This window comes from Lytechinus pictus, chromosome 9, assembly GCF_037042905.1.
Source record: "Lytechinus pictus isolate F3 Inbred chromosome 9, Lp3.0, whole genome shotgun sequence".
Lineage (NCBI taxonomy): Eukaryota > Metazoa > Echinodermata > Echinoidea > Temnopleuroida > Toxopneustidae > Lytechinus > Lytechinus pictus.
In genome coordinates, this window is record NC_087253.1 from 14,373,730 (window position 1) to 14,392,988 (window position 19,259).

General features: G+C 36.9%; 1 protein-coding gene across 1 annotated transcript; it reads left to right on the forward strand.

The window, feature by feature from the left end:
• The first annotated feature begins 390 nt into the window (after positions 1–390).
• LOC135155505 (uncharacterized) lies at positions 391–10,940 on the forward strand. Its single transcript, XM_064104754.1, has 2 exons — positions 391–527; positions 10,053–10,940. Exons 1-2 carry the CDS (start codon positions 504–506, stop codon positions 10,872–10,874), a joined length of 846 nt encoding a protein of 281 aa, XP_063960824.1. The 5' UTR covers positions 391–503; the 3' UTR covers positions 10,875–10,940.
• The last annotated feature ends 8,319 nt before the right edge of the window (positions 10,941–19,259 follow it).

Sequence of the window (19,259 nt, forward strand, 5' to 3'; positions counted from 1 at the left end):
CTTTGGCCTGCCAACGCGGTAAGGAATTGATTTGGTTTATTTTTCGTCCTTCAATTTTGGAGAGTGTTGTACTTTTCTCAAGTTTAGTACTCTATGATTGGCTGACATATCTCGGCCAATCAGCTCATGGCAACCAACGATCCACCCACCTACCAAGCCACACAATCAATCAATCAGCGTCATTTCTGGAGGGCGAGCTTGCAATACATGTACGTCCGATAAGTTTTCCTGGAAGAGGAAGGGGCGGGCTTTGTAACTCCTTTACTTTGTTTTCTTGGAAGGACAAATTGTGTAAATTTAATAGCCATTTTTTCTAATTTTATTAGTTGCCAAAGCAAACGCATGCCCGCTACAAACAGGATAAATATCGAGAGTTGCTAAGTCAATTTCATTCACAAACCTTCGCGGTCAGAGCACTGTGTAAAGAGGACGGAAAGACAGGCGCAGGAGAAGGCAAACAGAAAGGCGGATAAAGCAATCGAGTCAAATAGAAAGAGGGCGTGATGGCAGCAATGATGGTCAACAAGGTAGGCAAATTTTCTCTTCAGTTACTAGAATCATCTATAATCTGCTACATTCTCGTTAGAGCACTTTGTATTTTATAAATGTCTGTATTTAGTTTTCCTGCTCTTTTTGTATCATTAATCTTATAATATTGCCCTTTTACATAATTTTTTTTCTTCAAAAGTTGCCTTAACATCGATGAAAGAAAGAACATCCGGTCCAAATAGCAATATGACCTGAAATTTCAAAATTTTGGGACACCCAAAACAGGGGTTATACATGTATGTACATAGTATTATAATCTTTCAGTTAACGGCCTATGACGATTGTTTTTCGATGGCGGCATTGTAATTGTCTTGTGATATAAACTACTAAATGCAATTTTTATTAATATGCTAGCTTGTAAATTTTCAGTAGTTCGAAGACAGATCGGTGTTAAAAAAAAACGCCTCTCAAGTGTCCAATTGTCACTTCAAGGGCTAATTTGGTGATGACATCATTTAAAATCTATTACAAAGTTTTCGATGGCTATTTTCAAATTAATGGTTTTGTTGAGATAAAAACTACTTAATTACAATATCCTAAAAATGCGAGCGACGGAGCGAGTAAATTTTCAGTAGTTGAAAGACAGAATGATGTCCAAAAGGCCTTTCAATGAGTGTGGAGTTGGGGGAAAGAAATGCGGCTATAGTGAGTGTGAAAGAGCCTTGAAAAAGGTTGCTTCAGTCGTTTGAAATACTACGGATTATTATGGAAACATTACAAAGGGTAATGTGGACAACTTATCAATTCGAGGAGCATTACAAAATAAGAACTTTGATCAATGATTCCCTAGACTTGCTTAAATTTAAATTTGACGTTATTGGTTTATCTGAAACATGGCTAAACGATAATTGTAACATGCCTGGCTTTAACCAGTTAAAGGTTTTGTTTAACTTTGTGAGCAGCTGATTTAAAAAATTCTCAAACCAAGATGAAACATGTGTACAAGTGCATGTATTAGAACTAATAAACCCTGAAAACAACCATTATTGAGAATGAAAAGCCAAAACTACAAGGCAAACCGCGATTTTGTAAATAGGCGTCTTATAGACGCCTAAATAGTACACATAAGTGTATGGGATGAAATTAAGATGGTGTTTTCGGTCACTTTATATTTCAATTTTTGAAGCACTAAATAATTATTTTCGAACGCAATTTTTTCTGGGCTTCATTTTTGTAACATATCACAGACACAGGTGACAAGTGTGACCTTCTAGCTCAGATTTTTAAAAAGTCAAACCAATGTTAACCAATCACTTTAACTCTATATATGAAAAAAAGGTGGTGGAGTAATTGGCATTTATGAAGAACACCTTTTCGTATTTTGAGAGACGTGATCCTGTAAGTGATGGAACTTTTAATGAGTCTTTTTTTTATTGAAATTAGTCAGCCAGCAGGAAAAATATTGTGATTGGTGTGGTGTATAAGCCTCCTATTGTTAATCTGCAATTAATGCAGCATTTGACTCTCTGGCCCGTATTCTGAAGTCGGGTTTAACTTAAACTCAGGTTTAAAGTTGTGGTTTAAGTATATGGAAAGCCAATTGTTACATAAATCACTAACGGTAGAGATATCATATTTCAGCTCATTTGGCTCTAAAATCATTCATAATTGTCTAAGAAGTATAAATAGATGACTGTCTTCACCATCGATGGATCAGGAAAGAGCACATCAAACATAAGAAATGTACAACTTAATAACAATTTTGGCACTTGGCTTCTCATAATTTTAGCACAGAGTTAGACCATGGTCTAAGTTAAACCTGACTTCAGAATACGGGCCTATGATTTTACCCCTGTTGAAAGATAACAAAATGATATACATCATGGGTGATTTTTTGAAATATAACATTGATAATAAAGTAACTGAATTTCTTAATACGTTATTCAGCAATTATCGCGTACCTCTTATAACTAGCCCACACGTATTACTAGTGTGACATCAAAATCTGTTGGACAACATTGTTACGAACCAGTGTAGTACACCATTTCAAAGTGGACTATGTATTGTGATATAACTGATAATCTACCTGTATTCCAGGTAACTGAATTACATGTACATCACCAAGCCAAAGAGTTAACTCTGATATTTTTGTGAGAAGTGTAAATAATGAGAGTATCTATGCCTGAAGAACGATCTTGGTTTATTCTGCTGGGACATGATATGACTGATGTGAATGAAGCTTACAACTATTTCAAATCTGTTGTCAGGTTTTTATAGTAAACATTTCCCCCTAAAAAATAAAGAAACAGCAAGGTGAGAGAAAACTTAATCTTTGGATGACTGACAGTATTTTAAGTTCATTTCAATACAGAAAAGGCTTTATACAATAATTTTTGCATAAACCAAGCAGTTCTAGTAAATCTTAATATAAAAAAATTCAAATAGTTTAATTACTACAAAAGGAACGTAAAGAAACAATATTTGGAGAAGAAATTTACTACATTTAACATGTTTAAAAGTAACATTAAAGCAATTTAGGGCCTTTTCACACGTTAATCTTGAATCATCGTTGTAATGATTGCAATTCGTATTTAGAACCATCGGACCTTTCACACGCTCACTGTGATTTGAATTCGAATTCCCGAGCGAAGGAGGTATGTGTCCTTGGTGACTTGTCAATCAAAGCACTGCATCGCAAATAGAGTCTATACGATGAGAGCATTACATTTTCTACGGAAGTGCTTGAACGGCCACGTAAGCTCCGCCTCCAAAAAAGATGTTTTGGAGGTCAAGCCTTTCACACGCAAAATTCGTAACGTAATTTCCGAAGTAGAATTTGAATTCGTGATTGTGATTAGCGTTCGTTATAACTTATTCTAATCATGTTTTGGTTTGTTTTCACACGTGCTAAAAATTCGTCAATTAGCCTTATTTTTCACTGGAATCATTCAAATTACGATATTTTTACAGTGTGAAAGGGCGGTTAGAGTCTTTAAACCAAGATGATAGTACCTTGTTCCCTAGATATTCTTAGTTGTTCAATGATTCGCCTTATTGATATGGGAGGAAGTGGATGTTCCTTTTCTGAAACCATTTTTGGTTGTTCCTTAATATTGGGTCAACATATGGAACCAAACAATTAATGTAATAATAATAATAATCTGCTTTTATATAGCGCTTAATACATCGGAACGACGTGACGTGCACACAGTATAAGCTACAAAGACCCTCATATCCTACTGGGTACCCATTTAGCACCTGGGTCGACAGTGGCAAAGTGTGGATTAACGCCTTGCCAAATTATGGACGCCAGACCGCGGTGGGATTCGAACACACGACCCTCTGTTTACAAGGCGAGAGTCAGAACCACTACACCACGGCTCCTCCACCAAGAGGCATTGAATTATATATCTTAGCTGCAATATTCGTGATAATCTTATACCTCTATACAGTGCGTATCAAAAAAAAGTTTACACTTTGAAAAAGCCCTGGGAATTCAAAAATATACAACATGTGGGTAATTTTTTCACATATAATCTGGGGTTTGGGTCTCATCTATCTAATGAAAGTAAAAGTTTTGACAGAATGTTACACTTGAGTGAGCACTGTCCATTTTTGTAAAGCTCGCAGAAATCTGTTTGCGCAGAAATGCTCGTTTTCACGCTGTGTAATAGGGAAAGGGCGAATTCAAACTTACCCTGCGAAACATTTCTCATCAATTTCCCTTGCACTTTTAGTCAATTGAAGTAAAACGGATACATTCAAGCACTTTATAACAATTTTGCCATCCAAATTGAAATGTCAACACTTAGTAAGCACAACCTTTACCTTTTTTGTGCCAGCTGGATCTAAGGACATAACTGAATCTGAACAAAAGTTTATATCAGACATCTCCAGCATTTTTTCACTGAGTTTGTATCATTTAAAGTGGGTTACTTTACATTTCATTTTTCATTTAATACTTGTTTCTCCACACTTTTCCCAAGCTTGACAATGATTAACAAAATGAAAATGAAGCCTAAGCCATTTCATGTAAATCACAGCTTAGTGTAAAGCAAATATCGTCACGATGGCCTCGGTGTGTGGGGGAGTGGGGTGGGGCGTAATGCACTCTTCGAAGTGTTTTGGGCAAGGAAGCAACTAAATAAAGGTAAAAGATATCATCAAATCAATTTTACTAGCTAAATTCCCCTTTTTCTCCATGATTAAGGTCTACTTTTATTCGCATAACTATTTCAAAGTTCTGCGCAAATCATTCTTCACTAACTTTTCAAAAGTAAGTGGTGCTCACTCAAGCGAAAATATTTTTCGACAGTTATATCGTCATTTGCTTAAATGGATCTGTACCAATGTTGAAATGTGGAAAAATATTCAGGATATTACAAATATATAATTTTATAGGATTTTGTCTAAGTGTAAACTTTTTTTTGATACGCACTGTAGTTTGATGGTGATGAAAGATCCCCTTTCTTTGGAATTGGTATAATGGACGACAAAGAGAAAGCTATTGGTTTATTACCATTTAGAGTCTCATTACATAATTTTAGAAGTTTCGTGAAATAAGGGACTCTTCCATATAACAGCAGGAATGTTCTCTGGTCCAAATGACTTTGAGACTTGTACCTTTTCAGAGCACAACAAATAATGTCTGCCTTAGAAAATGGTCCTGTTTTAATAGAAAGGGGATAACAAACTTTGTGGTTGAAAGGGGGGTCTTTCCCTAACTGGTGAGCCTATAGAAGGTCCCTTACATATTTAGCCAATAACCCCTTCTTTCTTCAGAAGTGTCATCTTTTATCATAGTAACTGGAACATCCTTCTAATTTGTTATAATTATCTTTCAAAAGATGCAATGTTGCATGCTGCATGTTTCTTATCAGCGTAAAGACTTTCACACTTTTCAGCTTTGTCTTTAATTTAGTTTTCAAGGGCCATTGTATAAACCTCATCATTTTTGTGCCTTTTTAGCATTTTCAAGATTCTTTTTACTATTTCGAGTAGGCATTGTGTGATATTTAGTTTAAGCCTTTTATATATCCCTAGGGCGAGCTACATTTTCATCGTTTGAGACATCACTCATTTTCTTTAATTTTGTTTTCAAGGGCCATTGTATAGGCCTCATCATGTACCTTTTTAGCAATTTCAAGATTCGTTTTACTATTTCGAGTAGGCCTTGTGTGATATTTGGTTTAAGCCTTTTATATCCCTAGTGCGAGCTACATTTTCATCGCGTGAGACATCACTCATTTTCTTAGTCTTCTTTGGGAGAGTTTGGAGTGCAATCTCAATTGATTAGCATCAATGGCCCGTATTTTGATAGCAGGTTTAAATTAAACTCAGGTTTAAAGTTGTCGTTTAAGTATGGATAGCCAATTGTTACATAAATCACTAACAGTAGAGATATCATATTTCAGCTCATTTGGCTCTCAAATCATTCATAATTGTCTAGGAAGTATAAATATATGATTGTTTTCACCATCGATGAATCAGGAAAGAGCACAGTAAATTAAACATAAGAAACATACAACTTAATACAAATTTTGATACTTTAATTTGGCTTCCCATACTTAAACCACGTACTTTAAACCCGAGTTTAAATTAAACCCGACTTCAGAATACGGGCCAATGAGTTTATTGTATGCTTCCGATACCTCACTATTGTCATCTATATAATTCATCACAAAGTGTACAAAACCTATTATTCACAAGCAGCCACAGTGTACATCGATCTTTCAACTGGTCATTTTGATTTACCTGAGACTTATCAATATTCTTCACGGGGTCTTTAGATTGAGTTTTACACTTTCGATAACTTATTTGACATTCACATAATACAATTAGATGATTTTCGGACACAATACCTTCAAAAGACCGATATGCTCTTCCTTATGACTACACTGCAAAAGCTCTGGTGTTGATGTAACACCATGCAGCCCGAAATCTATAAATGTCCACACCAGAGAAGTGTTAAACAACACCAGTTTCGTTTTGGTCTTACACCAGATAGGTGTTTATACAACACCAATTAGTATTAAAACAGCTTCGGCTTGATTCCAAATTGGTGTTGTTTCAATACTTCTCTGGTGTGGACATAATAGATTCCGGGCTGGTGTTAAATCAACACCGGAGCTTAATTTTGCAGTGTAGGATATAATTGATTTGAGCATGCTGGCCATTTGGCCGCTTGTGGGTACGTAGCCTACCATTCCGGTGTTGTGTTGCTCCAGAAAATCTTTGAGGAGCATGTCATTCCTACTGTGTTTTTTTAATGAAATAGTACATGAGCATCTTCGGGCCCAAGTTGTACGTGCGTTAAAATCCCCACCTATCACCATCAAATTATATAATAATAATTTTTTTTTCTTTTTTTTTCTGATATTTTGACAGGGTAGCCCATTCACCAATAAGTAGTGGTCTTCCATGGGGCCCTGAATAACAATAAACATATTTACAAAATGCATAACGTATGTACAGAATGTTACAGCATTAAAGGAGAATGAAACTCTTGGAGCAAGTAAGCTTTTGTGAAAGCAGAAAAATCAAAGAATAAGATCAACAAAAGTTTGAGTAAAATAGGATTAGCAATAGAAGAGTTATGAGCATTTGAATGTCGAGATCACTAATGCTATGGAGATCCTCCCATTGGCAACGCAACCAAGATCTATGATATCACAGATGAACAACTCTCCCCTTTTGGACACTGAAAATATACCCCAAAACATCTCTTTTTGCTCTTTCTAATCATATGACAAACGATTCATCAATGATATAATGTTGTGAAACCTCTGTACTTGTCCTCTCATAAAGAGAACACCTCACCTTGTGATAGATTCTATAAAATTGAGAATATAAGTGAAACTTAGTACTAAAGCAATGAGGGAGTTGTACGTGTGTGACATCACAGATCTTGGTCGCATTGCCAATGGGAGGATCTACATGGCATTAGTGATCTCAATATTCAAATGCTCATAACTTTCTTATTATTCATTCAATCTTCCTCAAACTTTCAACAATATGTTTCTTTGATTTTTCTCTTTGATATGGATTCAGCTGGTTTCAAGGGTTTCATTCTCCTTTAAGATTCACATTAGGATTTGAATGTAAAACGAAACATTAACAAACTTAGCAGCAAACAAAACGCAGACGGGCACTCGTTTGACGTATAATAAAATATCAATAAATCAAATTAATTAAGAAGGACATCTTGAAAATACTGATAATATACACCAAATCATCAAGGTCATGCTAACACAAAATAAGCACAACAGTGGATGTTCCGCAATTTATTTATAAATTACAAGTTCTTTTAAACATTCTCTTAAATGAAATGACAGAAGGAGCTGTTCTAATTGAATTATCAAGCTTATTCCATTCAAATATTGAAGATACGATTGGACTACACTTATAACAATCAGTGCGAAACTTGGGCACGCGTAGATATCCACTGTCTCTCTGTCTGGTATGATGTTCATGTACATCATTTGGATTGGTTAAGTTTACCTGAAGGTAAGAAGGTGCTAAATTATGAACACATTTAAATATCATCAAAACGCGACTGAGCTCAAATCGTTTGTCTAGTGTCATCCATTTAAGACTTGTGAACAAATCAGCCGACGGTGTGTCGTATGTCTTGTTCAATATAATTCTTGCAGCCCTCTTCTGATTTTTTTTGCAGCTTAATTGTATGGGATTGAAATCTATTCGACCATACAGCAGAACAGTAATCAAATCTTGGCAACACTAAACTGTTATAAAGCAACTTTAAGGACTGCACAGGCAAAGAACTTTTCGCTCTCTTTATTATGCCAATGCTTTTCTGAGTAAGTTTACATACATTTTCAATTTGTTTTGACCATTTCAGTTCTTCATCTATCAAAACTCCTAAGCATTTGGTGAATTGAACTCTATTTATCAAAGAATCTATTTTCCTGAGATTAGCACGAGAACCTATTATCATGACACAAGTTTTTTCAGTGTTGAGGACGAGCTGATTATCTTTAATCCATGCCATGACCTTGTTTAATGCAACAGTTAATTTTTCTTCCAAAACTGTCGCATCATTCGCACTGACGGTAAGTGTCGTGTCGTCAGCGTACATATCTATAATACCTTCATGAATACATTCAGGTAAACTATTAACATATATTGAAAATAAAAGGGGACCTAGAATTTACCCTTGTGACACGCCTAATTTGACGATTGAAGGGTGCGATTTGGCTCCTTTGAATTGTGTCACTTGTTGTCGATCAAATAAATATGATTTGAACCAAGTGATAGTCCTCTTACTACAACCAATGCAAGTTAATTTCTTTAAAAGCAGCTCATGGTCCACGGTATCAAAGGCCTTCCGAAGATCTATGAACGCAACTCCAGAAATCAAATTGTTATCAATGTTTAACGACCACTGATTTACAAGTTTTGCAAGGGCAGTAGTTGTTAAGGCATAGGCCGAAAACCAGAATGATTATAGTAATAATAATAATAATAATAATAACGCAGTTCTTGTATAGCGCATATCACATTCAGGGACCTATCCACGGAGGATTAGTCTATTGTTACTGGGGATACTGAGCATTGTCACAGCACCCCCAGTAACAATAAATAATCATCCGTGGCCAGGTCCATGATCACATTATGTCATAACGTCCCTATGCGCTTCCAAAGGACCTTTATTACCCTGGCCTTAGCCCCGCAGCCGTTTACAACGCGGTGGCATTTCAAGAAATAAATTCCTGCCTATTCATGCACCTCACCTGGGTTGAGTGCAGCACAATATGGATGAATTTCTTGCTGAAGGAAATTACGCCATGGCTGGGATGTGCAGGCAAAGAGTATATAGCTGAAGAGAGTTCATCATAGAAATGAGCAACGTCGAAACGGCCTCTTCAGACATGTCGGAATACTCATTATGTGGGCTGCAATAGGAAACTTATAGTGGTTGCTGGATCGATTGCCGTTCAAAGTGATTTCAATTATACGATTACCATGCTTTTGAATGTGAAGACATGCTTTCAGAGTGATGGTGAGATTACAAAACCAACACCACCAGAAGATGCGTTTATGGATCGAGTTCTTCCATGCATACAGAGCAATTAATCGAAGTATATCAATTCGCAAATTTCTGTTGTACATTATTGGTTCAGAATGATCTATCCGATGCCCTTGAAGACAATAACACCAATGCCTAAAATATTGAGCTTCATAGGCTAGTACTTACCTCTTGCCACTTGATCTTAAAGTTAAGGTAATAAAACTAATCACTATATTTCTTTATTTTAATAAAAGAATCCACCTTGATTTTGTCACTATTATCAAGGTCAACCCGTCATTGATGTTGGAATGTCACCGACATGGGTAAATCAGGGTTTGGATTAGAGGCATGGGCTTGAACCCTGGTGCTGTATTGTAATTTGATTGGTCAGAAAGTAAGCAATAAAAAATGTTTTATTATCATTATTACTCCTATTATCATCATCATTATTTGAAACAGACTTGAACAATTCTTGGCCTTGATTTCTCTTTACATCGGTATATCTTTTGTGTCATTTGCCTTACACTTACAGGAACCGACACTGGACGGAGTAATATTTTTCATCGTTAACAAGAAATACAACCACGCCAAGTTAGCTCAATCGGGGAAAAATGACGGTGACATTGGAACCTACGAGCTGAGAAGAAACATCGATCAACTTTGGAGACTGGAGGCTGACCCCGGTCGTCCGCAACGTTACTACATAAACAATGTCAAGCATGATGGGTTCCGGTTGGCAAAATATGGCAGAGGTGACTCGTGCATTTGCTGCTACAACAAAAACTATAATATCGATCAGCTTTGGCATTTCGTGAAACATGGTGACTACTTCAGAATTTATAACGTTAAGCACCCTGAGGCGAAACTTGCCAAATACGGGAAAAGAGACAGTGATTTGTGTACGTTCGAAGGCAGGGATGTTGATGATCAGCTCTGGAAGTTGGTTCCATTTATCGACGTGGTGTTGGAGAAAAGAATTCTGTGGCACGTTGACAACAGACAGGGTAAGCGTGACGTCACATTGGAGCTATGTCTTACACACGGCATGAAGCTCACTAAGAAGAGCCCCATCGCTAAGGTATCGAATTCTGTGAAATTTTCGGCGGCTGTAGAAATTTCGAAATTAGTAAAAGTTGGCGAAGGCAGCTTGCAACATATCACCGAGCTAGAATCACAGATAGGAAGCGATATCGAGAAAGAAAGCACCGAAGTCAGGAAAGAAACCTTTACTGCTCCTGCAGGGATCAACTTTCGTGTGTGGCAGTGGCAGATAGAATTTAACAGTTTGCTGGCAGAAGTTGACGTCGGTGGAACGGTATACACCAATAATGTTCAGACGGAGGTAATTCCCTAAATGGGACGGTGATGAAGGTGGGGTTGCCATTCTGCTACTGCATGGTGACAAGTTAGTCTGCATCTGTTCCAGAGGGGGGGGGGGCAGGGACCTGGGAAGCGGGGGTGCTGCGTGTATTATCTTCCATAGGCAGCACCCCCGGGGGGGGGGGTACTTCCATTGACGAGTGGATACCATGCGCGACCACGGGGTCTTGAAAAGCACCCTAAACACCTATTTTCCATATTCTGAAAATGCACCCCTTAACAAGTATTGGCGTGTGAAACCCTACCCTTAACAAGTATTGGAAACAAATACTATTGGCAAGTATTCCCAGAACTGAGCCCCTAAACAAGTACAGCGATGTATTTTCCATATTCTGAAAATACACCCCTTAACAAGTATTGGAAACAAAACGATACTCTTAGCAAGTATTCCCTGAAATGAACCCCTAAACAAGTACAGATATATTTTATTGTAATGTCACGCGTCCGTCGGTCGTCGGTTTTACCTTCAGACACCATTATTTTGGTTTAGTACGGCCTCACCTTCCACACCTCGCGCAAATCGGACTCTAAACACGTAGTGTTGGGGCAAAAAGGACATCCTTTATAAAACATTTTGATTTTGTTTTATCATCCCCGCATATTTGACCCTAAACACGTATATTTTTCCGAGCGAAATAGATACCCTTTTTTCAATATTTTTGTGTTTTTGACACCCTTATCACGTTACGTACGTAACGTGCCCTATCTTGAAAAAGACATCCTTTTTACGTGTTTTTTTGGTCGCGCATGGTATCCACTCGTCAATGTAAGTGGCCCCCCCGGGGCAGCACCTCCTGGAAATCTAGAGGTAAGTTGATAAATGACAGAAATGTAATGAAAATGAACGACGTTTTGTAGAACTCCCCCCCCCCCCCCCACTTCAAAATTTTCTGACACAGTACTTAAAATAGTGTTTAAATTCACCTTTTTTGAGATCGGAATATCAAATATTTTCTGCTTGCGCTTCGTGCTCGCATTATTGATTTTTATAATTAATTTTTTTTTTACAATGCCCAGATATTAAGTCTAACATTAAACACGCGCACGCATGTTTATTCAGATACGCAGCTTGTTTTGGGGCTACTCCGGGCTAAAAATATTTATATCAAATACAGTTTTATGAAAATCTGATAACAAATAGTTAAGTTATTTAATTCTAAAGTTTAGCAATATTTTATGAAAATGGTGATATGCATGTCGTCATGAATATTTAATAGGTGTATTGACATGTGCGGAAATCTGTCTCCAAAGGTAGGGGGACCAGGGCCTGGAAAATTTGACAAGCAAAAAAAGAAGAAAAAAAGTGTTTCACCCAAAATGTAAGGTCATTTAGTCCAAACGGTATTATTTCGATTGTGAAGTGATGTATTTTTCTCCATGAAAGACCAAAAATAGTAGGGGGGACATTCGATATTGTGTCCCCCTACTATTTTTGGTAGGGGGACACGTCCCCCTGTCTCCTCTGGGATTTCTGCCCATGTGGGTTGAAGGTGTCACATCCCCACTATCCTGTTTCTTGTGTTATTACATGGAATCAAAATTGTTTCATTTTTTCATACCAGTGTTAATGATATGTCTCCCTTATAATGAAATAAGTTGCAGCGAAGAATATCTAATGGACTAAATCAGTTGTCAATTCAATTTTTTTAGTTCTTGAAGGGAAAATATTTAATAAACATAATTTTATATAATAAAATACAAAATAACAAGTGGGGATATGACACATCAGTTTGCTCATTGAATATTAATGAAGACATGCTTAAAACACCGGAATAATGCTAATCTTTAAAATGCAATAACTTTGATATTCCTTGTCGGATTTTGATCAAATCTTTATTCTTATGTTCGTCTGATTTTTCTTTATCTGTTCATACCATATTAAATTCAGTATGGAGTTTCAGATCAGAATATCAAAAAAATTCTGCTCGCGCTTCGCGCTCACATTATTAATGTAAGAATATATCCAATTACCCATCATTTTCTTGATATACAAAACATGAATAGAATGTCCCAATTATACATGTAGGTCTGAAATCTCAATTTTGTTTCCGCTCGCGTCAATTGTATAGTTATATACCTATCCTGTTCATGATTAGAAAATGTGCTTAAGATGTCCTGTTTTAGGTCTTAAATCTCATTTTTAATTCCGCTCGCATCAATTGTATAGTTATATACCATCCTGTTCATGATTAGAAAAGTGCTTAAGATGTCCCGTTTTTAGGTCTGAAATCTCATTTTTATTTCCGCTCGCGCTTCGCGCTCGCATCAATTGTATAGCTATATACCTATCCTGTTCATTCTTGGAAAAGTGCTTCAGATGTCCCGTTTTTAGGTCTGAAATCTCATTTTTATTTCCACTCGCGCTTTGCGCTCGCATCAATTGTATAGCTATATACCTATCCTCTTCATTATTAGAAAAGTGCTTAGAATGTCTCGTTTTTGGGGTCTGAAATCTCAATTTTGTTTCCGCTCGCATCAATTGTATAGTTATATACCTATCCTGTTCATGATTAGAAAAGTGCTTAAGATGTCCTGTTTTTAGGTCTGAAATCTCATTTCTATTTCCGCTCGCATCAATTATATAGTTATATAATACCTATCCTCTTCATGATTGCAAAAAAGTGCTTAGAATGTCCAGTATTTAGGTCGGAATGTCAAATTTTCAGCTCGCGCTTCGCGCTCGCATTATTTGATTGTTGATATATGTATCGCCTTAATGGGTAACTGCAAACAGTCCTTTAACACTTCCCTTTCGATCAGACTAGAGCGTATATGAAAAATATCTGCTCGCACTAATCACGTTTGCAGTTATTATTTGCTACATACGCATCTTAATGTTCAGGACCACAAACATTGCTCAAAATTTTCAATTTTTCAGGACAAAAAACATGAAATTCCCCCCCCCCCCCAAAAAAAAAAGAGCTCGCGCTTCGCGCTCGAGTTATCTAATTATATATCTATGTTCTTTTATAAGAAGAGAGCTAAGAAGTGACTGTCATATATGTATGTATGTATATATATATATGTGTGTGTGTGTGGGAGGGGGGGTTGGTGGGTGTGTGTGGTGCACTTAGAGGTGTGTGTGTGTGTAATTATGGAAAACTCAATTGTGTCCCCTCCTCCCCCCCCCCCCCCACCTTTGAGAGATTTCAGCACCCCCACTGAAAAAAAATCGTTCCCAGGTCCCTGGGGGGAGGGGGTGGCTCACAGCCATTGCACGTACAGTGGACAGCATCCGCGAAAAAAAATGGGGGATCAGGGGGTTTAACGCTGCTAGCTTAGGCCCCCATCCCACAGAATTAAAGACCTTTCAAGGACCTTTGATCATTAAAAGATCATTGAAAGACCAGGAAAAGCCCAGGAAAAGCCCATGGAAAGAATTCTGAAATATCACTTGTTGCATAAAAGATCTCTGAAAGACCATTGAAAGATCTCTATAGGATAACTATAAGCCCAGTAAGACAAGAAGTATCAATCAGCAGTGGCGTACCTAGGATTTTCCAAAGGGGGGGGGGGCAAATTCGTTCACCAAAAAATTTGACAAGAAAAAAAGAAAAAAAAAGGTCTTCAAGTTCAAAAGAATGGGCCAATCAGTTTTTCGTAGTTCTTTTAGGGGTCTTTTGGAGTCGTTCCACAGAGAAGACAAATTTCAGTGATATTGGAGACAGCTGTAAGACCTTGCCAATATTTTGGTCTTTCAAAGGTCTCCCTTCTGTGGAACGGGGGAATGAAAGAATGTTTTGAACTTTTTCCAAAAAAAATTGAAAATCATGGGAGACCACAAAGATCACTTAAAGATCAATCAAGATTTATGAAAGACCTCGGAGATCTTTACAATTTCATTGAAAGACCTATGAAAGATCAAGCAAGTTTAATGGTCAAACAGAGGTCTTGCTCTCTGTGGAATGGGAGTTTTAGCAATGAATGAAATTAGTTGCAGTAAATATTGATTTAAATATTCTCACTTTGTCATCGTAGATGGGATGTAGATCTATATCTGGTACAGTTACATTAACTTAAACTTCTGAAATCACACAATTTAAACTTAAAGGTTACCAACATATACAGATATGCACATGTGGGACAGTATGAGTTATCATTACTTGGAAAAAGACCCAATATCTTGAATTTCATGTTTTGCTCATTTCTCAACAATTTCTTTGAAAATCCTATGGCATATTTTTTCATTGATATATATATATAAATACACCGTGTGAGAAAAAAAAACTTGACACCTCACAAACCCCCAGTTTAAGAAAGAAATACGTCATGGATCATTATACAGGTTGTTTCTTTTTAAAAAAATAACCGAAGTTCAAATGTCAGCTATATCAAGAATACATGATTTATTCTTGTGATTTTTATTCTACATAACTGTGTATCTAACCCACTTTCATTTGACCCCTTGGTTGCGTCATAATTGTCGGGGATCACAGAGTAATACCTCTGAAGGCAAAGGGTACGAAACCTAATTTTACCAAGTTTGGGGTTTGAATGTACATACACTTTGTTGTAATAAAGGATTTGGTTCCATCGATCAGAGCTTTCCCCCCGGGGGGGGGGGCACTTACATTGACGAGTGGATACCATGCGCGACCAAGAAAACACGTAAAAAGGATGTCTTTTTCAAGATAGGGCACGTTACGTACGTAACGTAATAAGGGTGTCAAAAACACAAAAATAATGAAAATTTTCGATAGAAAAGCTACGTGTTTAGGGTCTAATTTGCGAGGGTATAAACAATCAAGACTAAAATGTCTTATAAAGGATGTACATTTTGCCCCAAGAGTCAACACTACGTGTTTAGAGTAGGCCTACGATTTGCGCGAGTGGGGCTGTACTAAATCCAATGATGTAGGTAAAAGTAAAACCGACGTCTGTGGTCGACATAACCATTGAAAATAAAATATCGCTATACTTGTTTAGGGGTTCAATTCAGGGAATACTTGCCAATAATATCGCTTTTTTTTTCCAGTACTTCTTAAGGGTAGGGTTTCATACGCCAATACTTGTTAAGGGGTGCATTTTCAGAGTATGGAAAATACGTGTTTAGGGTGCTTTTTGAGACCTCATGGTCGCGCATGGTATCCACTCGTCAATGGAAGTGGCCCCCCGGGAGCTTTCCCCTGCAAATTTCGGTGAAATGATATCCCTTCTGCTAATTCTTTTTGCGAATGAAAATACATAACGGGTGTCTAGCTGCAACTTTGGTTGAGCACATCCATGGTGACTTGCAGGCACATGTTGGGCATGAGATTATGAAAGATGTTCTGCGTCACAATTCCGCTCAGTGGCTAGAGGAGCAATGCAATCAATGCAGCATCGACAGGGTGGGTACTGTGAAAAAGTTGAAGGTGGTGATGCTCAAGGTAGATAGAGATAAATGACATGTTCCACAGAGATTGAAGCTAGGCAGTTGATATGTAAATGCCAGTCACTCAAAAAAAAAAAGGTTATCATAGAGGATAGCATTTCACTGAAATTTGATCGGAAAAACTCTGATGAAACCAAAACCTTACAACAAAGTGTTTCCTGCATGTACATTAAAACCCCAAACATGGAAAATAAGTAGGTGTTGTTCCCTTCGCATTCAAAAGGCCATAGCTCTGTGACCCGTGACGCAAGGTAGGTGTCAAATTAAAGTTGATGAGTTACTCAGTGATGTAGAGCAGAAATTACAAGAAGAAATCATGTATTCTTGATAGCTGACCTTTGAAACTTCGGTTACCCTCAGAAGCACATATTTTGGAAAATATTGTTTAAGAGGTAGACACACCCTGTATTTCAAGCAAGTGTTGCAAAAGGTGCTTATCATGATGTTTTAAGCAACAGAGGTTATACAGTGTGTCCCAGAAAAAAAGGAAACCGGGATTCCCATGTCTTCATTCTATGAAGTCAAATGAATTATGATATTTCATTTACATAATCATAATTCAATTATTCTTCTTTATTTTGATACCTAATATGAGACGAACATTTCACACATTAATAATGAGCAAGACGAGTTTGAAAATTTAATTTAAAAAACCAGGTTGCGCAGAAAGCTTGGACAAGATTGGTTCGTAAAACGACGGCCTTGCTTATTCAACGATTGGCTCATTGGCATTTATTTTGTATTCTTTGTTAAGATTCTCTCACTGATCCCTGAAATGTGAGTGGATTCAGATTCACATGTGAGTTTCTGCGCAAATCGTTTCTGATATGTCTCAATATTTATTGTTTATCTGCCAAGCGTGAACGGTTTGCTAAGCTGTTGGTTTCAAATTGGAGATGAGATTCCAATCTTGCTATGAGCATCAAATTTATAGTAAAAGCATATTTAATAATTGTGATATCAATCTCTGAAAACGGGTTTCCTTTTTTGTGGGACGCACTGTATAGTTGAATTTGCGATCGACATGTTTATTTCCCCACTCTTCACAACCGGCCTCATCGTGGCTTTTTAAAACCAACAATGTTGGTTTAACAATAGATGTTTGTTTTAAGAATTGTTGTCACAGCCTGTTTGGTTACAAAATAAAGATTCATGTAAAATATAGCACAGATAAAAATGAGGTCAGAGGAGAGAAAAATACTTTCACAGCAGTTAGTGTCCTTGTTCATTTTATTTCCCCTCAACAGCATAACTTTGGGAAGAACAATGATCAGGAAGACAATCAATTTTACAACTGATGTATGGCAACCCATGTAAGGCAGGCTACAATCGATTGTAATATTGACTGTATTCATTCAAGTCGAATGGGGTGGGTTTTTTTTACAAAGATTAAACTAAGTCTGACTTAGAGTCCAACTTAAAGGAGAATGAAACTCTTGGAGCAAGTTAGCTTTTGTGAAAGCAAAAAAATCAAAGAATAAGATCCACAAACGTTTGAGTAAAATAGGACTAGCAATAGAAGAGTTATGAGCAATTTAATGTCGAGATCACTAATGCTATGGAGATCCTCCCATTGGCAATGCGACCAAGATCTATGATGTTACAGATGAACAACTCTCCCCTTTTGGACGCTGAAAATATACCCCAAAACATCTCTTTTTGCTCATTCTAATCATATGACAAACGATTCATCAATGATATAATGTTGTGAAACCTCTGTACTTGTCCTCTCATAAAGAGAACACCTCACCTTGTGATAGACTCTATAAAAGTGAGAATATAATTGAAATAAGTACTAAAGTAATGAGGGAGTTGTACGTGTGTGACATCACAGATCTTGGTCGCATTGCCAATGGGAGGATCTACATGGCATTAGTGATCTCAATATTCAAATGCTCATAACTTTCTTATTATACATTCAATCTTCCTCAAACTTTCAACAATATGTTTCTTTGATTTTTCTCTTTGATATGGATTTAGCTGGTTTCAAGGGTTTCATTCTCCTTTAAATGCCTAGTTGCTTGCGTTATAAAAGGCATGATCGCATCGGTCAGATCACGCCAAGAGAACGTGCACTACTGATTATTGATCAATACGATTGCATATCATGTACGCGTTGGCATTTAAGTGCGACTAATGGGGTTTTGCAAAAAACTTGCGATCGTTGCAAGGCAAATTCAGATCCTGAAAATAATCTTAAGTCTTGCAATTAATTGCAAATTTGTAATTGATTGCTTATCTGCTTCTTGAAACAAATAGTGAGTGTAATCTCATTTGCTACAGTTGAAATTGATCAATCAATTGTAATATTAAAACAGATTATCTGCCAACGATTGCAAATATTTTCTTGCAACACCCCCTAAGTCAAACTTAAATCTTTGTGAAACACTCCACCGATTCATAAAGAGTATGATACCTGAGATACAATCAAATAGTAAATCCACATAAAATCTTCATATATTACATTTGCAACTTCAAGGAAACCAAAACCCAAGAATAGAAGCAATCTTATTGGAAAGAGTAAAATAAAAGGAACAATTAAAAAAAAGTTTAATCAAAATTGGTTATGAAATAAGCAAGTTATGGGAGTTTGAAAACTCTTGTTGGTACTTTCTATGGGGATCCTCAAATTGGCAAACATGCTTCAAAATGGCTGATTTTGAGGACAACTCTCCATTTGTTTCGTACACAAATTTTCAGATTTTCCTCATTATCTTTCAAATTGCATCTTGCCTCCTTCTGAATGGGAAAATATCATTCACATCACATATGTCAAGGTCAGGAGGGAATAACGTGAAATATGGAAAATAGATGGGAAAATCTGAAAATTTGTGTACAAAACAAATGGAGAGTTGTCCACAAATCAGCCATTTTGAAGCACGTTTGCCAATTTGAGGATCCCCATAGAAAGTACAAGACTTTTAAAACTTGCTTATTTCATAACCGATTTTGATGAATCTTTTTTTAAGTGGTTCCTCTCATTTT